Source organism: Vulpes vulpes, chromosome 16 (genome assembly GCF_048418805.1).
Source record: "Vulpes vulpes isolate BD-2025 chromosome 16, VulVul3, whole genome shotgun sequence".
NCBI lineage: Eukaryota > Metazoa > Chordata > Mammalia > Carnivora > Canidae > Vulpes > Vulpes vulpes.
In genome coordinates, this window is record NC_132795.1 from 2,294,884 (window position 1) to 2,314,997 (window position 20,114).

The following is a 20,114-nucleotide window of genomic DNA, read 5'->3' on the forward strand; positions in this document are numbered from 1 at the left end:
GAATGGGAGATTTCTAGTTAGTTCTTGCGCTTGACCTTAATGCAGCATTGGGAAACCATTCGCGAGTGGTGATGGTCCAGCAGGTACGGACTTCGAGGTCATTTTGAAGTGAAAGAAGAGCCTGTCCCACAAGCATTAGAAGGTGAGTGGGTGTTTTTACTAATGTCCTGAGCTGGAGAACATACAGCACATCTGTGTCCTGCCGGCAGAGTTCGACATGCTGATGGTGCAGTGTGAACGTTGGGAAACCATGGAAAAATCATTTTTGCCCTAGGCCACACAGCTTACTGTAATCAATACCATAAAATCGTAATTGAGCAACTAGGTTCTGTCTTGCAGGGAAGTCTTGATCTCTGCAGCAAAGTTTCTGTCAGTCTGTCTTGTCTTGCCTCATAGCTACTTCTAGACTCTGGTCGAGACGACTCCTCCAATACCGATTGAAAAAAGCTAAGTTGGGTGCTTGAGAGGAGTTCTCAGTGACGGATAAGGTGACATGAAACACAAAGTGTAAAACTTTGTTAGCTCTTTCTTCTGTCATGCAAAGTGAGAATTACATTGATGGGGCTTTGCTGAGCCTACTACGAAGAAAACCCAGTCCCACATGCCTGGAGTCAGGGCAGCGGTGTGAACCTGCAAGACCTGTGAACATAGACTATCCTCTGTTCCTCCCAAATCTGTCGAAGGCAGATCCTGGTAGCAGTGACATGGAATGAGATACGCTGTCACGCACGCAAAGACTAGCATGCAGCGTGCCTAAAGATTTGAGCAGACGTCTCCCCAAAGAAGGTAACTCCGCGTCCTCAGGGACGTGCGACCACAACACGAAATACCTAAACTCACGGCAAGTATTGATGAAACGCAGGCTGTGGGCCCCTGGTGCCCTGCTGGTGGGAATGGAAGCAACGGTGTTGGTGTTTGTAATAGCTACCACCCAGTGGTCACGAGCAGCCCAGTGGATAAGTTCTAGTACGTCCGTACCATTGAGTATTTCTCAGCCAAAAAAAGGAATGAACTATTGGGCGCCTGGGGGGCTCAGGTGGTTAAGCGTCCAACTCTTGACTTCAGCTCAGGTCACGATCTCAGGGTCATGAGATCTAGCCTCATGTGGGGTTCGGGGCTGGGCTCTGACCCTGTGTGAGATTTCCTCTCCCTCTGCTCCCCCGCCCACTTGGAAAAAAAAAAAAAGGTGAAGGAAGTGCTCTACTGAGGGATCTGAATGGATCCCAAAGGGTGCTCAGCAAAAGAACCCAGACCCAAGACCACCTGTGATGCCACACGCAGGACCTTCTAGCAAAGGCAGAGGCAGCCTGGCTGGGCTAGAGCCCGTGGAAGGGAAGGGAAGGGAGGGCAGGGTGAAGCAGCAGCTCTTGGGGATGCTGCGAAGAATCTGTACCTTAACCCAGGTGCGTGTAAGTAGCTATCTCCTCCGGAAAGCTGGGAGGAAATGAAAAGTGAACAGGTACTTAATAATCTTAGGCAACATACATGCATAGGGTGAAAGCATCAATTTTAGAATTGATGGGTCTGCTCAAAGTGGCTTATGGGCCCACTGACCTGTCACTTGAGGTAGCTCCAGGCTCTGGTAGCTCCAGCTGCGGTCAAAGGCCCTGTGGTTGCCGTTGTCGGAGTGGGTGGGCCCCTTACTCTGAGCACCTGGCCACCTGCGTTGGGGGGGGGGGGTGGCGGGAACCACCCGTGCCAAAAAGCCCTCTGGAACCTACCTGTGGATCCCAGCGTGAAGGGGAGATCGGCTCCATCCATCCCGGTGGTGGTCCTGCTCTGAGGCAGGAAACCGTCGGGAGAAAAGCTGTATCGGGGACCTAAGGCAGAGTGAACCCCCAGCTCAGGCCTCGAGGCTCCGTCCACGGCCAGGTCACCTCGCACTCGGCCCGGCAGGGGCATCGGGCCCGGGGCCAGGGCTTCAGCCTGAGAAGACACCTGCCTTCTCAGGAAACACTGGGGCCATACAATTAAAAGGGAAATTAGAGACCCTTGGTTTCTTGTGGTTGACTCCTGCTTTACTCGTCAGTTTACAAAGTATTTTCACACATGATTTTGTTTCAACATTCACTTTTTTTTAACTGCACTCAGAAATAGGAATTTTAAGGAGGTAGTCAGAAATAGGAATCCTCCCTAATTTATGAGAGAACGTTCAGCCTTTGGAGAGATTAATGATGTGCCCAAGAGTCACATGGGTAATAAATGGGTTTGTGACAATGAGTGACTTGGATTCCATGGGTCATTGACCTACTTTTCCAAAATGTTAAAATCTGAGTTTTCTTGTATAAAAAAATACAGCAAAAACACAAACAGTTAAAAGTCATAACTCTTTAGGAAACTGTACAAAGTTAAGACCTTCCCAAGGTCCCCCACCCAGTCTCCTATTAAGGGTCCGAACTAACCATTTAGCTCGTGCTGTTCCTGTTTTCTGAGCCTGAGTCGTCAGCCAAGCACACACATGCTCTTGGATTTTGGGTCAAACTCTATTTACTGATTTGCAGCAAGTGTGATTTTTGTTTTACATAGGGTATCTCATGACATTTCACCAAGCATGTCCCGCTTTCCTAGGTCAGAACCTGTAGACCCAACTCCTAAATGACGCAATACTGTACGGATGCCCATAATCCGCTCAGCCCTTCCTCGGTTGACATTGTTGTTTCCAACTCTGGGATTACGGTGGCCGGGGAGCCTCCCTACGCCGCCTCCTAAATAGCACCAGCTTGGAGGCCACGAAGCCCAGGCCTCTCGGCCATGTACACCCCACACTTGGTGTTTGACAGACACATTCGGAGACGCATGGGAGCCCCTTGGATGGTCCTTTGACGTGACTTCTGCACTCGAGCGGTGTCTTATCCCAGGAGGTTAGAGTCCTAGGTGTAGGGGATGCTAAATTACTATCACCTTTTAGACTGGGGTAGCCTAACTAGGAGCCACTAGCACAGCTGCCCCTCGGGACCTCAGCAGCACGGAGCCCATCAAGGTGGTACAAGAGCCCTGCTTACGATCTGGTGTCTCAGACTCCGCTGCTCCTCGTGCTTGATATTTTCCATCACTATGGCAAACCCCAAAGCTTGGGTATTAAGTTGGCTCTTTGGTCCATTTTCTCCAAAACTGCCAGACAGGTGTCCTCAAAGGGACACAAGTGCCTTCTGGAAAATACGCCCCCTATGCTGCAAAAGCATTGGACGCAGCTGAGGTCTTCCAGGTTGTGGCTTATAAGGAGCTTGAATAACATTATTTTGAAAAAAAGTAGAGGCTGGCATATACCTCATGAAGTTCAGCGCAGCAGGAGCCCCCGGACAATCCGCGAGCGGCCCCCTGGGGCCCGAAGCCAACGTGAGGAAAGCAGCCCCTCCCTGGATAAAGGTAGAGCAACCAGGTGGCCAGCCTGTGACAAAGAAGTGGGGCCCCCAGGTACTCAAGTTGACCCAAAGTGACTGTCGCTTGCACTACTGCCTGCTTGGCTCCCCACTACCCCACTCTCTGCTCTGACCTCCTAGTAAAGGGATTAGGAAGGGATGGGTGTAGACACTGCAGCTCCAGCCGGGGTTCAACAGGCGGCTCCAGCGACACGACTTGCTGCCTTGCGTCGGCCTGAAGCCCTGTGTGAATTTTCACGCGGCGTGGGAACAGTGTGCCCGGGGCCTCCATTCAAGTCTCACTCACCCATAGGGTTTGGCCTGGATCAGGTAGGGATCATGTCCCTACTTAAGGAACCTGATGTGGTCCCACCTTAAAGGCCCTGAACGCCCCCCTGCCCCACGCACACCCCGGCGGTAGGAGGCACATGCGGCGGGGCCTGCGTGGCGTTGAGACGTGAGGCCTTCTCAGCCGTGCAGGGCAAATCGTCCTTGGGATGGACACGCAAAGCCTCGCGTGTGATTCCAAGCCCGGGGACGGAAGCCATCTCCCGCATCCTGCAAGTCACGACTTCCTGTCACGAGTCCGAAAATACGTCTCTAGGATAAACCAGCCACCGGCTCGGGCCAGCAGGAGAGTGGCAGTCGGGCCACAGGCCCCGCAGACACCCACGCAGGCCAACACACAGCAGGGGCGCCGCAGGCAGGCCACGTCAGCACGGCTGGTGCGCATGGGGCCCCAGGGCGGCAGTGAGCCCCATGGAAGGGCACCTGCTAGGACATGCTGGGCGCCTGCTGGGGTCCTGCTGGGGTCCTGCTGGGCACCTGTTGGGACCTGCTGGGTGCCTACTGGGACCTGCTACGACCTGCTGGGTGCCTGCTGGCTGGGACCTGTTGGGACCTGCTGGGACCTGCTGGGCGCCTGCTGGGACCTGCTAGGACCTGCTGGCCGCCTGCTGGCTGGGACCTGTTGGGACCTGCTGGGACCTGCTGGGCATCTGCTGGGACCTGCTGGGCACCTGCTAGGCACGCAGTGTGCAGGGAAGGGCGGCCCCACAGACAGATGCCTCCGGGAGGGGCCGTGGGCCGCCCGCCTGCGCTCACGAGGCCTCCCACGTCCACGCGGACCCAAAGGAGGCGGCCGGCAGCGCCCACCCGGGGCCAGCCGAGCTGGGGACTCCGACGGCCGGGGCGCCCTCACCCAACCCCGGACCGTGTGCTGCGCCACTTCTGCCCAACGAAGCCGAGGGACGCGAGCGCAGGGACTGTCCCCAGGGAATGGGCTGCGGCCCGGCCCGGGCTGAGCTGCTGAGTAGTCGCAGCACCGACCGCCGCGGCCAGCAGCGGATAGTTGGCAGCAAGGGTGACCGCGCGTCGCCAGGCGGCCGGAAGCGGGGAAGCCCGGTGACCATGAGGATGGGGGGGAAGGAATCAGAAAGTGACAGGGGCGGCCCGGGTGGCTCGGCGGCCTAGGGCCACCTTCAGCCCAGGTCGTGACCCCGGGGTCCCGGGATCGAGTCCCACGTCGGGCTCCTGCAGGAGCCTGCTCCTCCCTCTGCCTGTGTCCCTGCCTCTCCGTGTGTCTCTCATGAATAAGTAGATAAAATGTCTAAAAAAAAAAGTGACAAAGATGAGGGATGATAAACGAATAGGGAGGACGTCCGGTAACCGTGTCCCATCTGCCCGACAGGCCGGAGGAAGGACAAATCGGGGCTGGAAGACCGACACCTGCGCGTCCGGCCGCGAAACCTAGGACAGGAATACGGCGGGGAAAGGACACCCGCGCCCGCGGCCACAGCAGGGCGGACTCCGTGAGAAGCGGACAGGGTCCCCCCAACCCCCAAAAAGAGTTTTCCAGCCAAGGAACGTCACCGGCACCCACTTAAAACGGCCCCGGGGGCTGTGGAGGCTCGTGTTGTCCGGAGGTGCTGCCCCGGGGGCCCGCCCGAGACCCAGGCCGAGGCGGCTGCGGCGCGGCCGGAACTGCTGGCGGCGCCCGCGCTCCTCTAGTCCGTCTGTCAGGCCGGTGGACGCACGTGGACAGGAGGAGGACGTGGGCTCCGAGCTTCCCCGCCCTGCGGCTGCGGCCAGCGGAGCCCCGCGTCCGTCCACGGTCCCGGCCGCTCCTTCCGTCTCGCGGGCACCCGGGAGGGCAGCCTGGGCCCAGGTGCGGCCGCAGCCTCCCCGCAGAGCCTCTGCTCACAGGACAGAACGGGGCTGCGGTCAGCAAGGCCACCTGCAGACGGCAAAGCCCTGGGCGCACTCGAAATTCAAGTCTGAAAAAATAAATCAAAACAGGCCGCTTCCAGGCAAACGGCCGCCCCCCACGGTCCCGCGCCTGGGTGCGGTCAGCGCCTTGTGAGGCCGCCGGCGGCTCCTCGGTGGGCGCGCACCCTGCGGCGGGGACCTGCCTGGCCGCGGGGACCTGCCTGGCTGCGGGGACCTGCTTCGCTGTGGGGACCCGCCTGGCCGCGGGGACCTGCCTGGCTGCGGGGACTTGCTTGGCCGTGGGGACCCGCCTGACTGCGGGGACCTGCCTGGCCGCGGGGACCCGCCTGGCTGCGGGGACCTGCCTGGCCGCGGGGACCTGCCTGACTGCGGGGACCTGCTTCGCTGTGGGGACCTGCCTGGCCGCGGGGACCTGCCTGGCCGCGGGGACCTGCCTCGCCGTGGGGACCTGCCTGACTGCGGGGACCTGCCTGGCCGCGGGGACCTGCCTGACTGCGGGGACCTGCTTCGCTGTGGGGACCTGCCTGGCCGCGGGGACCTGCCTGGCCGCGGGGACCTGCCTGACTGCGGGGACCTGCCTGACTGCGGGGACCTGCCTGGCCGCGGGGACCTGCCTCGCCGTGGGGACATGCCTGACTGCGGGGACCTGCCTGGCCGCGGGGACCTGCCTCGCCGTGGGGACATGCCTGACTGCGGGGACCTGCCTGACTGCGGGGACCTGCCTGGCTGCGGGGACCTGCCTGGCTACGGGGACCTGCCTGGCTGTGGGGACCTGCCTGGCCGTGGGGACCCGCCTGACTGCGGGGACCTGTGGGGACCTGCCTGGCTACAGGGACCTGGCCGCGGTGACCGAGGACGGCCCAAGGCTCCCTGGGACGCCGCCGCTGGGTGGGGGGGGCCACACCAGGGTGGCTGAGGGAGGGCGCCCACGGCCGGCTCCTTGGGATCCAAATGGGTCGGCACAGGGCACTTGGACGTCGCCTCTGGATGTCGCCGTCTCTGGAATGGCGCCACAGGGATGGCCGGGGAGGGACTGAGGGGCTTTCTCAGCCTCCCCCCACTCCCCCGTCCTCGTGGCTCGGTTCTGCGTGTCCAAGGCGCCCTTGCTCGCCCTCTGTCCCGCCCCCGCCACCACTGTCACTGCTACACCGTCACCAGCCCGGTTCGGTCTGGTTCTCCCTAGAAGAGCTGCAGGTGTTGGGGGCCTCTCCGGTCAGCCACGCATCCCCACGCAGGACCCCGGTACCTCCCTGCCCGCACCTCCCCGTGCACCCCACGGAGCCACAGGGCTGGAGCCTCCACTCAGTGGCCGCAGCCTCAGCGTCCCGGAGCCTCCTGCGTCCTGGGGGCTCCCTGTGCCCCCTGTGCCCCCCGTGCCCGCCTCGCAGGTAATCAAAGCGTCAGTGGGTCGGAGCCTCGGCCTTGCCTCTGTTATCTCAGGCAGCAAAGGGGGTGCGGGCAGTCGGCGGGGACGGGGTCACGGGGTCACGCTCCCAGGACTCCGTGCACCCACTGACCAGAACCTTCTCGTCACCTCGACCCGCAGCGCCCATCGCACTTACCCAACGGGACACGCTGCCGTGTGTCCATGGTGAGAGGATTCCTTCCAGCATCAAGGGGTCACAGGGGGCACCCGCCCCACTTGCTGCGTGTCACACGAGGGCCGCCCGACGCTCAGCAGCACCGCGTGTGGGAGCAGGACACCAACGGGATCACAGCGCCTGTCCTTTCATTTCGCTGCCTCTTCTCAACTCAGGTCCCCGTGAACCCTGAAGGGGGGCGGCTGGGGGGCTGGGGGGCTGGGGGGCGGGGGGATGATCCAGGGGAGCACAGCACTGGCTTGTGAAACATTTAATAAGAAGTCCTAATCAAACCAAAAAAAAATGATTTTATTTTAAAAAGAATGAATTTACATACAGTACATGAGCAAGACAGCCGAAGGCTCCCAAAATAGAAACCCGGAGCACACGGGCCGAAACAGCACATGCTTTGGTTACACTCGGGAAGCACGAGTCGCCCACTGCGGGGAGAAGATGCCGTGTCACCCGGCGACCAGCAGGCATGTTGGTACAGGGATTCCGGGCACCGCCACTCAGGGGTTTCAGCTCAGGGTCCCCTCTGTGTGTCCTTCTGCACCTGCTGTGGCGCTGCAGGTCGGGGGCAAAACCAGTGTGGGGGCCGGCCGGTTAGAAGGCTGCTGGGGCAGGCAGGCCCCGGGGTGCTGGGAGCAGGAATGTTCCAGACCTGGCGCCTTCTGGTGGGCTCCTGGAGGCGCCCGTCATCCGAGGGCGTTGGGGTCACGGCTTGCACACGCAGGCTTGGCCAGGCCGCGGGCCCTACACCATGCTAGACGCACCGCGGGGAGCTGGGCTTGCAGATTCATCTCCCGGGCTGCACAGGGGCTGCACAGGGGCCGCACTGGGGCTGCACTGGGGCCGCACTGGGGCCGCACTGGGGCTCCGTCCAGGCTGTGGCTGCACCGGCAGGGGGCAGTCTCTCCCAGGGAGAGAAACCCTAATGGCCCCAAGGCAGCGGCGGGCAGGTGGCCTAGGCCTCTGTGTGGAAGGCACAGGCCTGGGGTGGGGCCTGCGGCGTGGGAGGTGCGTGCAGGGCCGCCTCGCTCCAGGCCGCAGAGACTAAAATCGTCCTCACGACGGACACCTCTCCTTTCTCCAGGTGCAAACAGCACATTTCTTTAAAAAGCGACCAACCACGACAGCATGATTCCCGTGCTAAGGCCAATGTCCTCAGTCCACCCCTGCGAGGTCCGTGTAATTGCAGCCTTAACTGCATTCACATAAAGACGATACCACAGCCGATGGCTGTCCCGTCGTGGGGACTTAAAGGACAGCATTAAAAATCACACACGCGCTTGCAGGAACCGCCACGGCCCGCTGCTTGGCAGCTACAGCCCCTCCTCTCAAGATTCAGGCGGGAGACCCCATCCTTTCGCCCACTGGCCTCAGAAAAATCAACGGAGATCATTCTTGTGGGAATATCAGGGCTGCCGGGAAGGGGCCTCACCCTCCGCTGGGGTGGGGGAGTGGGGGTGGGGGGTTGGGAGGGCTGGGGGCAGCCCAGGGCAGGGGCGCCTCTAGGTTGGGCTCCTCCGTCCCTCCCTCGTGGTGCACTAGCAGCGTCAGAGGGCAGGTCATCGGATCCCCGGGGGATGGATTTGAGGGAGAAGCAGAGCATCTTTCTAGACGTTGTTCTCTGTTGACGGGGGCACGAAGCCGCGCATCATCCCAGCACAAAGGTTGGGGAACATATTTGAAATCAGAACAAGTGGGGTTTTCAGTTTTCACCCCGGAGGCAGAAGCAGGAGCCTGTTGTCCCAGGCGGGCATGAAGTCTGAGCGAGGAGACCACAGGCCTCCTGACGTCTGCGCTTCTGCTCACGGTTCAGAAAGTTCTGGAGGCTTCCTCCTTAGGGTTAAGGACTGAAGAGGCGCCGGCAGAGGGAACCTGCGGATGTTCGCAGGTCAGGTGGCCTTCCTGGGCCCCAGGAGGGCTCCCCTGGCTTGAGGCCTGGGTGTTAGGTCAGCTGGACACCTGGGCGCCGTTCTTGCATTCATTACCCTCAAGATTGCCCAGAGATGAGGGTGAGGGGGATGGAAGGGAGCCCCTGATCCTGTGCAGGCAAGAGCTGAGGAATGGAGGGTGATGTCCGGGAGGCCTGTCCCCCCATCAGGCCGCAGGAGGGATCCAGTTCATCGGGTCTGCGGATCTGCCCTCGCAGGGTTTGCGCGGGAGCATGAAACCCCCGACGGTGGGTCCTGGGCTGGTCCCGGTCCCCAGAAGTGGGAGAGCGCAGGACACTCGGAGGAGCCCTGATGGGGAGAGGTGGGCCGGCCAGTGGGCTCCGTGGGTGAGGAGGGTCCCCACGCCACCTGGGGTTCTGCAAAACCCACCTGTGGATGTGTGGGGGGGTAGATGCGCACACCCCCGGGGCCAGGGCTCAGGGGGGCCAGGGCTCAGCAGGGCGCAGGCTCCTTCCCCGGGGGTACATCCTGCTGCCACCCAGGGGCACAGTCTAGTGACCTCAGGACCAAAAAGCGCCCCCCACCCCCGCCAACCGAAGGATGCAGTTTTATACGCTGCGGCCCCTTCTCCGGAGCCAAGTGGCCAGTCTGGACAGGAGGCCCCGCCATGCGCAAGGTGAGCCTGACCTCCAGCCCCGGTCTCCTGAGCCAGTGCCCAAGCTCACGGGGTCAGGCCCACTTCCCGCAGCAGGACGCACCCACGCCGGCGTCCCGGCCACGGGCCTTCCTCTCACCGCAGCAGCGCTTACCGCAGGGGCCAGCGGAACACGCGTGGGGCCTAAGGACTTTTTTTTTTTTTTTAAGGAAAAACACATATGGACGCGACTTGCCCACCGCACTGTGCCCCGGTTTGCTCCCCGGTCCGGTGGGCCGGCCTCCAGGTGGGGGTGAGGGTCAGGGCAACCCCAGAAACCTGTGCAGCATGGGCACGAAGGTGGTGGCGCAGATGCCCACGGACGCGTAGGTGACGAACTTGTAAGGCACCTCGATCTCCAGCCTCCGCCGGGCCTCCTTGTCCCGCGGGACCACCCGGAACCACGAGCACAGCACCTGCAGCGACAGCGCCTGGACCAGCCGGCGCACGGCGAGGACCAGCGCGATGCCCACCGCGAACTTGGTGAGGCTCAGTGCCAGCCCCGCGGCCGCGGCCGAGAGCCAGAGCGAGAGCGAGAGCGGGGGCGGGAGCGGCGGGAGGCCCGGGGGGCCCGGGGGGCGCGGCGGGGGCGCGGGGGCCGGGGCGGGGGCGGCCGCCAGCTGGAAGAAGTGGTTGATCCAGGAGCCGATGGTGACGCCCGCGCCCGCGGCCAGGATGGTGGTGGTGTCGGCGCGGGTCGGGCTGTAGAAGTCGGGCGCCGGGTAGTGGTAGCACAGCAGGAAGGGCACCACGGCGGCGCACACGGGGAGCACCGGGCTGGCCGAGTCCAGGCGGTCGATGAGGCTCCAGGCCGGGTAGGTGAGCACCAGCAGCACCGCCGTCACCGCGATGCCGCCCAGCACGTCCTGCGGGGGAGACCAGGGCTGAGCCGGCGCTGGGCGCGCCTGACACTGACACCATCTCCCAACACCCACGTGGAAGGGTTGTGTCTCCTCTTCTCCCTTCCGACCCCAGGTGAGCCCGGCCGTGACCTCCACAGGGCCTGGGGGGCCTGGTGACCGGTGGTGGGGACCGAGCGTAAGTGGCCCTGCACGTTTTGAAGGACCACGCATCTAGGGAAAGGAGGAGACCCAGGGCCGATGAGGCCGCATAGCCAACACCCCAACAGGCCTGTGCCCGGTGGGCAGCCCCACCCACGTGCCGTCTGAGCGCTGAAGGAGCCAGGGGGACAAGAGTCATTTTGCCTCAATTTCTACAACCCGGGGCTGCTCTGAAACCCCCGGGCAGAGGGCCCGGCAAGGCGCAGAGGCCTGTCCCCTGTGGCGTCCGGAGCCTCGGCTGCTTCCTGCGGGACCCGCCGGGCTCCCAGGGACAGAGGCTGGGGACCCCGACAAGCAGGGATCGAAGGGCAAGGGCAAGGCCTACTGGCCCTCAAGCCGCTGGGGCAGGCACTGCGGGTGGGGGGTGGCTGCAGGCCCGGAGCACCCGAGCACCCAGCCTGGCCGAGGGAGCGGGGGCCCAGCCAGGCTGTCCCGACACCTACGGTCCGGCAGCAGGAGGCGCCAGGGGCTCAGGCAGGTCCAAGAACAGGTGCCAGATTCCCCCCCCAAGTCCAGAGGTGGTTACGGGGCGGGGCCAGGAGGCAGCTCTGCAGGAGGGTGGGGGTCAGGCTCCATCCCTAGGTGTTGGGGAGATTCACGTGTTCTCCATGCGCTGTCGGGGGCACCCCAGCCCCCCGCCTGGAAGCTCACAGCCAGCCCTGCCCGCAGCCCATAACCCGGGCCCCTTCGACACACGATCCTGCTCCCGCTGTCACCACCCAGGGCTCTGACCTTCAAGTCACCGCGCCAGGGTGCCACCGTGCCACCGTGTCAGGGACTGCCGTCCTGAGCGCGGCTTCAATAGCACTTTCTCCAACTTTCCCGCGCGGGTGCGTTGGAACCCCGGGGACCGGGGCGGCCTGGGCGCCTGCGTCTAACACCCCACGAGTCGCCGAGGTAGCAGAAGCCTAGATACAAACCCCGAGGGCCGACAGCCTGCAGATTGCGAGCAGAGTCCAGTGCGATAAGGGTTTGATGAGCCTACGGTTCTGGGGGGCTCCCCCCACCCTCCCCGTTGAACTCGGCCGTCGCGGTCACACGGCCACCTGCTCCCCGCAAACCTGCCCGGTGCGATGCGGCAACCCGGGGTTCGCATTCCTTTCGTGTACGTCCCTTGGACCGTCTCTCAAGATCCTATCGGTTCATCCGAGGCTCAGCTCAAAAGCTATTTCCTTTCCAAAATAGCTTCGCGCATCACCGCACTTGGGGCTAACCTCTCCCTGAACCCAGCGGGAAGGTCCTTGCTTCCCACCGCTCGCGGAGCCCTTCCCTTACGTTGCCTTTGTCCCGTGGCCGCGTGCTTTCCCCCGGGGCCCGCCAAGGCCGTGATGGGCCGCCCGAGTACCCCGCACCCTGGCACACGTCACAGTAGAGCCTCCGTGGACCCTGGCACATGGCACAGTAGAGCCTCCGTGGAGCAGATGCTCGGTTCGCAGTGACGGGGACAAGTGAATGCCTTTCTCTTACCCTGACGACCCGTAAGAGTTGAGACCCGTTGTCTCCAGACAGAAAAGACAAGTTGCCTGCCTGCCTTCCTTCCTTCCTTCCTTCCTTCCTTCCTTCCTTCCTTCGGTCTTTTTTGTAACTACGGTCACCGATCCCCAGACATCTGGTGAGAACAGTCTCCAGGGCGCCAGGAGGCCACACTCCTTGGGTCCGCGGCCCTAGCCTTTGCGGCAAGAGGAACCCTAGCCACGTGCTTCTGGCATAGTTTCGTTCCTACTAGCCACACATTGGATTTTCTGCCATAAAAGGTGATCTTGTAATAAAGACATTTATTGTTTTTAAGATTTTATTTATTTATTAGAGACACAGAGAGAGAGAGGGGGGCAGAGACACAGGCAGAGGGAGAAGCAGGCTCCATGCAGGGAGCCCGACGTGGGACTCGATCCCAGGTCTCCAGGATCAGGCCCTGGGCTGAAGGCAGCGCTAAACCGCTGAGCCACCCGGGCTGCCTTAATAAAGACATTTAGGTATTTTTTATAAGGAAACTACTTGAACCATCTCCAGTGAGCTTTCCTATTTGGGGCTCTACATTTCTAGTAAGAAAAGTATCCAAAGCAGCTTCTAAAAATAAGGATGATAATGCTTAAAAACTCAAGAACATGGGATCCCTGGGTGGCTCAGCGGTTTGGCGCCTGCCTTTGGCCCAGGGCGTGATCCTGGAGACCCGGGATCGAATCCCACATTGGGCTCCCGGTGCATGGAGCCTGCTTCTCCCTCTGCCTATGTCTCTGCCTCTCTCTCTCTCTCTCTCTCTCTCTCTGTGTGACTATCATAAATTAAAAAAAAAAAAAAAAAAAAAAACCTCAAGAACAGCTTTTTATATTAATTTTTTCAAGCTACTGAATTCAGAGAAATGACAGAAACTGACAAGAATCTCCATCTCAGAACAGCGTCTGCTGATTTGATTCTGGCAAATTCCGAATGAGGAGGTGATTTTTCTCTGGAACCTCTACCGTCCGGCACAGTACTCAGGGCCGGAGAGAAAACAGTTCCCAGGCCCCTGGGAGGGCTGGACGGGCTGCGGGCAGAGGTCAGTGCAGAGGGCGTGAGGGCAGAGGTGGGGAGTCGGCAGCCAGGCCTGCGACAATGCTGTTCCGAGCAGGTGCACGTCACAGGAGGGGCAGAGGGGACAGAGGGAAAGCCTGTGCGGTGTACAGGGAGATGTGAACGGCACGGGGGACCAGGTAAATAGAATGGTGCCAAAAGCATGGTAGGGAAAGACACGAGGATGAAAATGGTTTTTTTTTTTTTTTTTTAAAATATGTTTATCTTTAATGATCCAAGATTCTCCAAGACACACTGATATACCCAGAACTGGGTGGAAATACAGCTTTCTCAGCGGTGCTGCCGCCAACCTGGGGACAGGGAGGGGCTGGATGCTGGCTGGAGACCCCCCCCCCCAGAGGTAGAGTCCATTCCAACCTCATGGAGAATCTCAGTGCCCTATCTCCATGGAAACCACCCTAGCACTGGGATGGGGCTCTAGGGAGCCCATAGGAGCATCTCTGAGAGGTATTTCCCATTAAAAACCACAGGTGCCCTCCCCCACCCAAAGCTACTGCCCAGCTTCCCCTCTTCCCCCCCTGCCAAGACAGGAAACGGAGTGACCACAAAAGGACAAACAAACTGGATGTTCCTTACTTGGGGGGGGGCGGTTAAAACTCCTTTCTATGAATATAGACTATGAAGTATACAAAATATACAAAATATTCACCACTTTGACCCAATTATTCCACTCTTAGGTGTTTATTCTTTAAAAACAAAACAAAACAAAACAAAAACCAAAGAAAATAATCAAGCTGCTCACAGATTTATGTATAGGGAAGATTCTTGTTGGGTTAGCTCAACTCATACCAATTAAGCCCAGAAACTAACACATGCTCCACCAGAGAACAATCCAAAAACACAAACAAGCAAAAAATAGCACAAGGGTCACGCATCATAAGAAGAATCTGGGAAGATATAAATCAAGCGTTCTATAATAGGATAAAAATATGTACTAATTTGGAATGAACATTTTACATTTGAGAAGATGCATTTCTGGAGCCTTATTTTCTGTGGTTTCAAAGTGACCATAAGTGGGAGATAATATCAAGCAGAATACAAACTTGGCACAGAGGATGCTCCTGGTTCTATGTAAATATGTACTTGCATGCATGGGCGAAATAGCAGAAGGAAATAAACAAATATTAAAAGTAGGGTTTTTTTCCCTATTTGTATATTACAGATGATTACTATCTTCACCATGCCTTGCAATATTTTATAGATTTTCTAGCCCCAACACCCGTTATTTTACTATAATAGAAATATAATCCTGGTGAAGGAATCAGGATGTTAAAATCAGAATGTTTCAAAATAGACGAACACAGAAACAATGAACTGATGCTTATAGATGCTTGCATCATGCCAAGGAAGGAAACACCCCCAAGCATCTAGATGATAGCCAACCTACCATTTCTCCAAGACCTAACCAACATTTAAAGAATTTTTTTTAAAATTTTTATTTATTTATGATAGTCACAGAATGAGAGAGAGAGAGAGGCAGAGACATAGGCAGAGGGAGAAGCAGGCTCCATGCCAGGAGCCCGACGTGGGATTCGATCCCGGGTCTCCAGTATCGCGCCCTGGGCCAAAGGCAGGCGCCACACCGCTGCGCCACCCAGGGATCCCCCCTAACCAACATTTAAAATAAAGGTACCACTGCCAGGGCTAGCCTACTTACCAAGTGCACTATTTGAGACATAATGAACCTAAAGGTTCATTCAATTTACCATTCCTGGGTTTAAACAAAAAGCTTTTAAATTATTTGGGGAAAAAAAAATTACGTGAGACTGACATTTTCCAAAGTCGAAATGCAAACAGATGATTCTTGTGCCTATCCTCATCTTCAGTTATAAACTTAGTATTTAGATAAAAGCTTGAGCTTTATTATGTCTTGTTCCAGAAAACAAAACGATAAGACTGGCCATCTGGATTGTCCAGGAAAGATTGCTAACCAAAGAGCCCAACTATCAGCACGAAGTTCAGTGTCGAGAGAAACCCATTAAAGTAACGTTTCTATTCTTAGCCAAACAGAAGCGCTCCTCCTGGGGAACTCTCCAGAAATTGCAGCCGCAGGCCCCAACCCTGAGAACCGCCGGCTTTGTGAATTCTGACCCTACATCCCATTCCCATATGCAGCTTTTCTGCGACAAATTCACATTCGATCTCCAAACATCTTCCCCGAGGAATGCTATTGAGGGGACGGCACAACACAAGGTCAGCTAGCTAGAAAGAAGGGGGGGCGCCCAAACCATTCATTCAATTGTTAGGAAAGAATGCATTCAGATCTCGGAACTATTTATGCTGAGAGAACTCCAAGATTCTGGCATCTTCCCCTCCGCCAGGTCCCCCGCTGAGAGTGTGAAGGGCCCTCTCTGCCCTTGGCTGCCTTCACGGAGCGAGCTGAAGCCAGGAGCAGAGTAAAAGCCAAGACCCGCTTCTTTGTACGCTCAGTGAATGCTCTCAAGGCGAGCAGACCCTGACACTAAAACAAACTGGGCGGGGGGGGGGGGGGGGGGGGGGGCGCGCAGAAAAAAAAAAAAAAAAAATCCAAACTCCTACGATCATTCTAGAAGATAACCTTTAGTTATCGATCGATGTTTCCCAGTTAACACACTGAATACGTGCTCGTTCCCATGCTAGCTCACAACCGGTTCCATTTCTGAGAATAATGCAAGTGAGGCTCAGTAGAAGCCAAACGGCAAGAGGCGAGGCTGTTCATGAATATGAATATGAATGATCACAGACAGAAGCCCGCTGGTGTGTGATTAGCATACGCATAGGGGAGGGAGGGCGACTGCAGGAGCTCAAAAAATATTAATTTCCTATTGAAACACACCAGCGTTCACAGGGACCGAGGAAAGGCCGGAGGGTTACCTTGCCACCTGGTGTGAACGTAGCTGGAATCTCCTGCTGTTGGTGGCCCTTTGAGTGGACACGCTGTCGCCGCTGCCCCTCTTCGCCGTGACTGTCGTCTGAGCCACCTGCTATCCGGGCACAAATCTAAGACTAAGGCCATAAAGAGAAAGCTTTGAAAAGGACTTTCTGCCAGCTCACTAAGCTTAGGAGTAACTATGGACATATGCCAGCTTTCACCTCCTGCCATTTTAAAATAAATGTTCACTTTCCAAGGGAGGACACTTAAGGCTTCGTTAGAGATTATGTTCACATTCTTAACCGGGAACGGTTTTCTGGAAGCGTGTCGGGAAACATGGCATAAAACTTGGACATGAGGCCTCAAAAAATACCTCGTTCTAATGTCCCATGGGGGGAAAAGGCCACCCGAGGATGACAGCAGGGACAATGCTCTGTTCACTGTTTACTCCCGACGAGAGGTCTCAGACTTCATAACGTGACAGGCTAGTTGAGATTTTTGTTTGGCAGAGACAAATAATTTCTGTCCAGCAGAAATGGTAAGTCCAGGGTTTACAGTTTGTTGCCCTATAGGACAGTAACGGATTTTGTCTATAACCCAACAGTCTCGAGGTGATAGTTCTTGGGGCACCCGGGTGGCTCAGCAGTTGAGCATCTGCCTTCAGCTCTGGCGGTGACCCCAGGGTCCTGGGATCGAGTCTCACCTCAGGCCCCCTGCATGGAGCCTGCTTCTCCCTCTGCCTGTGTCTCTGCCTCTCTCTGTCTCTGTCTCTCATGAATAAACAAATAAAATCTTTTATTAAAAAATGGCATTGGTTTGCTAAACAAGTAAAAAAAAAAACCCCAGTGTTGTCACTTAATGTGATGCTATAATAAGATACTATTGCATGTGTTTTACAATATAGATATCAGCTAAATAGATACTGGGGTATATATTTCTAAACTTGAGTCCATGTGCAGCCTGATTTAGGAAATAACCACTCGCTTGTCTTGGCGTCAGAGAATCGAACACGTCCAAACAGATCTTCACGAAGCAGACTAAATTTCCCCACCCATAATCCACATTCATGTGACCAGTTCTAACTATCCTGAATCACGAGGCTTGGCAGGTCAATAGGATTATGATAGCAGATCAGACAGGCTTCCAGACAGGTTATAACATCATTTTTGACAACTGCTAAGCAGCTTGTAAGACTGACAAGGGTAGGGAAGGGCAATCTGCTAGGAGACACAAAAGGCACCGTCAAACATTTGAGCGATTTTTCTCCGATCTGGGTGGGCAGGGGGGCCTCCGAGCAACAAGAGAACAGAAGCAGGTCGTGCTCGACGTAACAGAACTCAACAGGCCGGGGCAGGTTGCGACGTAACTGCCATCGTCCCCATGTTGGCAGGGATCTTGTACGTAGGCCGTTTTGGCGCTTTTCAAATTGTATCTTGCATTTGAATCTGCTGGGAAGCTTCTTAGAGGCGGGTTCCGATTCAGTGGGTCCAGGTGGGGCCTGAGAGTCTGCGTTTGTAACCAGCCCCCAGGGGCCACCCCGTGAACAGCAAGCACCACCTCCCCTCCTCGACCCCCGAGGCCCACGTGGGCTTCCACAGGCACACGGCAGGTCAGAGCTCCTGGACGGCTTCCTTAAAACACGCACAAAAGACTAAAACTTCTGAATTAGGGGGGTACCGTACGTGAAGGTGATGGTACGGCTTTTGAAAGTCCTAAGGGATATCCTGATGTACAAACTCTTGGGTATCAAGAGGTACCAGGGAAAGATCTGAAAATTCTGTCGACCTAGCAACAGGGGTCCTCACGGTTGGAGGAGTAAACTGACCTTGGGAAATGCTGGCTTGAGCCCTCGAGCCCTGGCTCCGCGTGCAAAAACAGAACCTCTGGAGGGCATCGTCTGTGGCCCTTATATCACAGTAGGAACTAGAGATGATGGGAAAATACCAGTCTTGGGGCTCCATTGGTTATGCGGCTACCTTCAGCCCAGGTCACAATCCCAGGGGCCTGAGATCGAGCTCTGCGTTGGGCTCCATGCCCAGCCGGGAGTCTGCTTCTCCGTCTGCCCCTCACCCTCCTCGTGCTCTCTCTCTCTCTCTCATTCTCAAATAAATAAAATCTTAAAAGAAAAAAATATCAGTCTTGCATTGCAGGCTGTCCTAGTGTTGTTGAACATGGCCCTGCAGTGTCCCTGAGGCTGGGCGACCCCAACTATAGGACTGTCACTTCCTTGTCACTAAGTGTGTCCCGGGTAAGAAAAAAGCAAAACCACATCACGTTCTTAAATGGAGATGTGAGAGCCAGGACACACGGAGGCACTAGATGGTGTCCATAGGTGACCCTCTGCTTTCGTAAGCGCCGGGAGAGCTCAGGGTGTCGTACGGAAACCAAACTGTGGTATCAATCTATGCACGTAATCTTATGGAGGGTTCAGGGTGTTTTTTTTTTCTTTTAAAGAATCAAATTATGGCACCCCCAGGAAGACTTGTATACATTTAAAAATATGATACATGGAGTCTTTACTTCCTTTCCCAAGTGAGCTTGCTTTAAGGAACATTCCCACAGACATACATAAACACAGACCTCCGTAGTGTTTTGAGATCAAAATTAAATCCTGGACTCTGTAGATTTTCAGAGGACAGGATGCAAGGCCTCTCCCCGACTCCTCCCCAGCTCTCCGCTGGGCCCCAGCCTTGTCCGTCAGACCAGCAGCAGGACACACTCTGGCAGGAAGACTCCTTCGCAGGCAGTTTCATGGCTGCAGTGGACACGCAGTCCCTTGGCCCTTTGTGGCCAAACCCTGCAGCTGCTCTCCACAGGCAACGTGGGTCAGCTCGACTCAAAACTCTTCCAGATGAACTTCGCATTTTGAAACAGCACCGCTGGGGCACCCAGGTGGCTCCATTGGTGAAGCATCTACCTTTGACTCAGGTCATGGTGTCAGGGTCCTGGGATCGAGTCCTGCATCAGGCTCCCTGCTCAGCAGAGAGCCTGCTTCTCCCTCTACCTCTGCCCCTCCCCTGGGGCTCATGCTTTCTCTCTCTCTCTCTCTCTCTCTCTCTCTCTCTCTGTCAAATAAATAAATAAAATCTTTGGCGGGTGGGGGGGTTGGTTAAAAAAACATATCACCAGAGAGAAGGGATGGATGGATATTAATTCTGTTGAGAACCTGGTTCCTTTTTTCAATCAAGTTGGGAGGTAGGATTATAGCAATTAAAAGGAACTTTGCTAACCAACAGTTTGCTGATCTGATTGGTTCTCAAACAATAAAAGGACACAAGATATAATAAGCCCTTGGAAACTCATGTATTTGTTTTATTGCCAAAATCCATATTAAGTGTTGCTTCTCAAAAGAAAAAAAAAATGGACAGTGCAGGGGAATGCTACGAAATGCAAGCACCCAGTCAAAGAGGAGTTATTGTTCATGACAGTAATGTCTAAAATCTTCCTTCTGGGAAACGCTCACGTAAATAACAACAGAGTTCAGGTATTTATTAACTCATCCATTCAATAGCCATCATGTGCTTTTATTTTCAACTGGCTATTATGTACCAAGAAATATATGAGGATAGAGGAAGAGTAAAGATAGTGTCTCTGTCCGTTAGCCAAAAACAGCTTTACTGTTTTTTTGTCAAAAAACCCCACGTCAGGTTCACTATTAAAAATGCATCGTGGAGGCGTCTGTCATAACCACCCCCTGGTGCATGCAGTTTCACAACTAACGGCACTGCACTCTATAAGCTGTTCTATAGAATCCCAATGCTTTTTTTTTTTTTTTCATTGACAATATGTCATCCACACTTTTTCACGATTACAGAACTGCATTACTTTAATGGCTATAGAACATTCCACTCTGTGGATACACTATACT

The 20,114-nt window shown here is 56.4% G+C and overlaps 1 protein-coding gene across 3 annotated transcripts in view; it reads right to left on the reverse strand.

Moving 5' to 3' along the window:
- Positions 1 to 7,456: 7,456 nt before the first annotated feature.
- Positions 7,457 to 20,114, reverse strand: part of SGPP2 (sphingosine-1-phosphate phosphatase 2) — a 104,528-nt gene continuing 91,870 nt past the window's right edge. For all 3 annotated transcript variants that reach the window (XM_072742157.1, XM_072742159.1, XM_072742158.1), the window contains one exon: positions 7,457 to 10,629. In XM_072742157.1, coding sequence (XP_072598258.1) covers positions 10,024 to 10,629 — 606 coding nt within the window. In that variant the 3' untranslated portion in view covers positions 7,457 to 10,023. The remainder of the gene's footprint in view (positions 10,630 to 20,114) is intronic.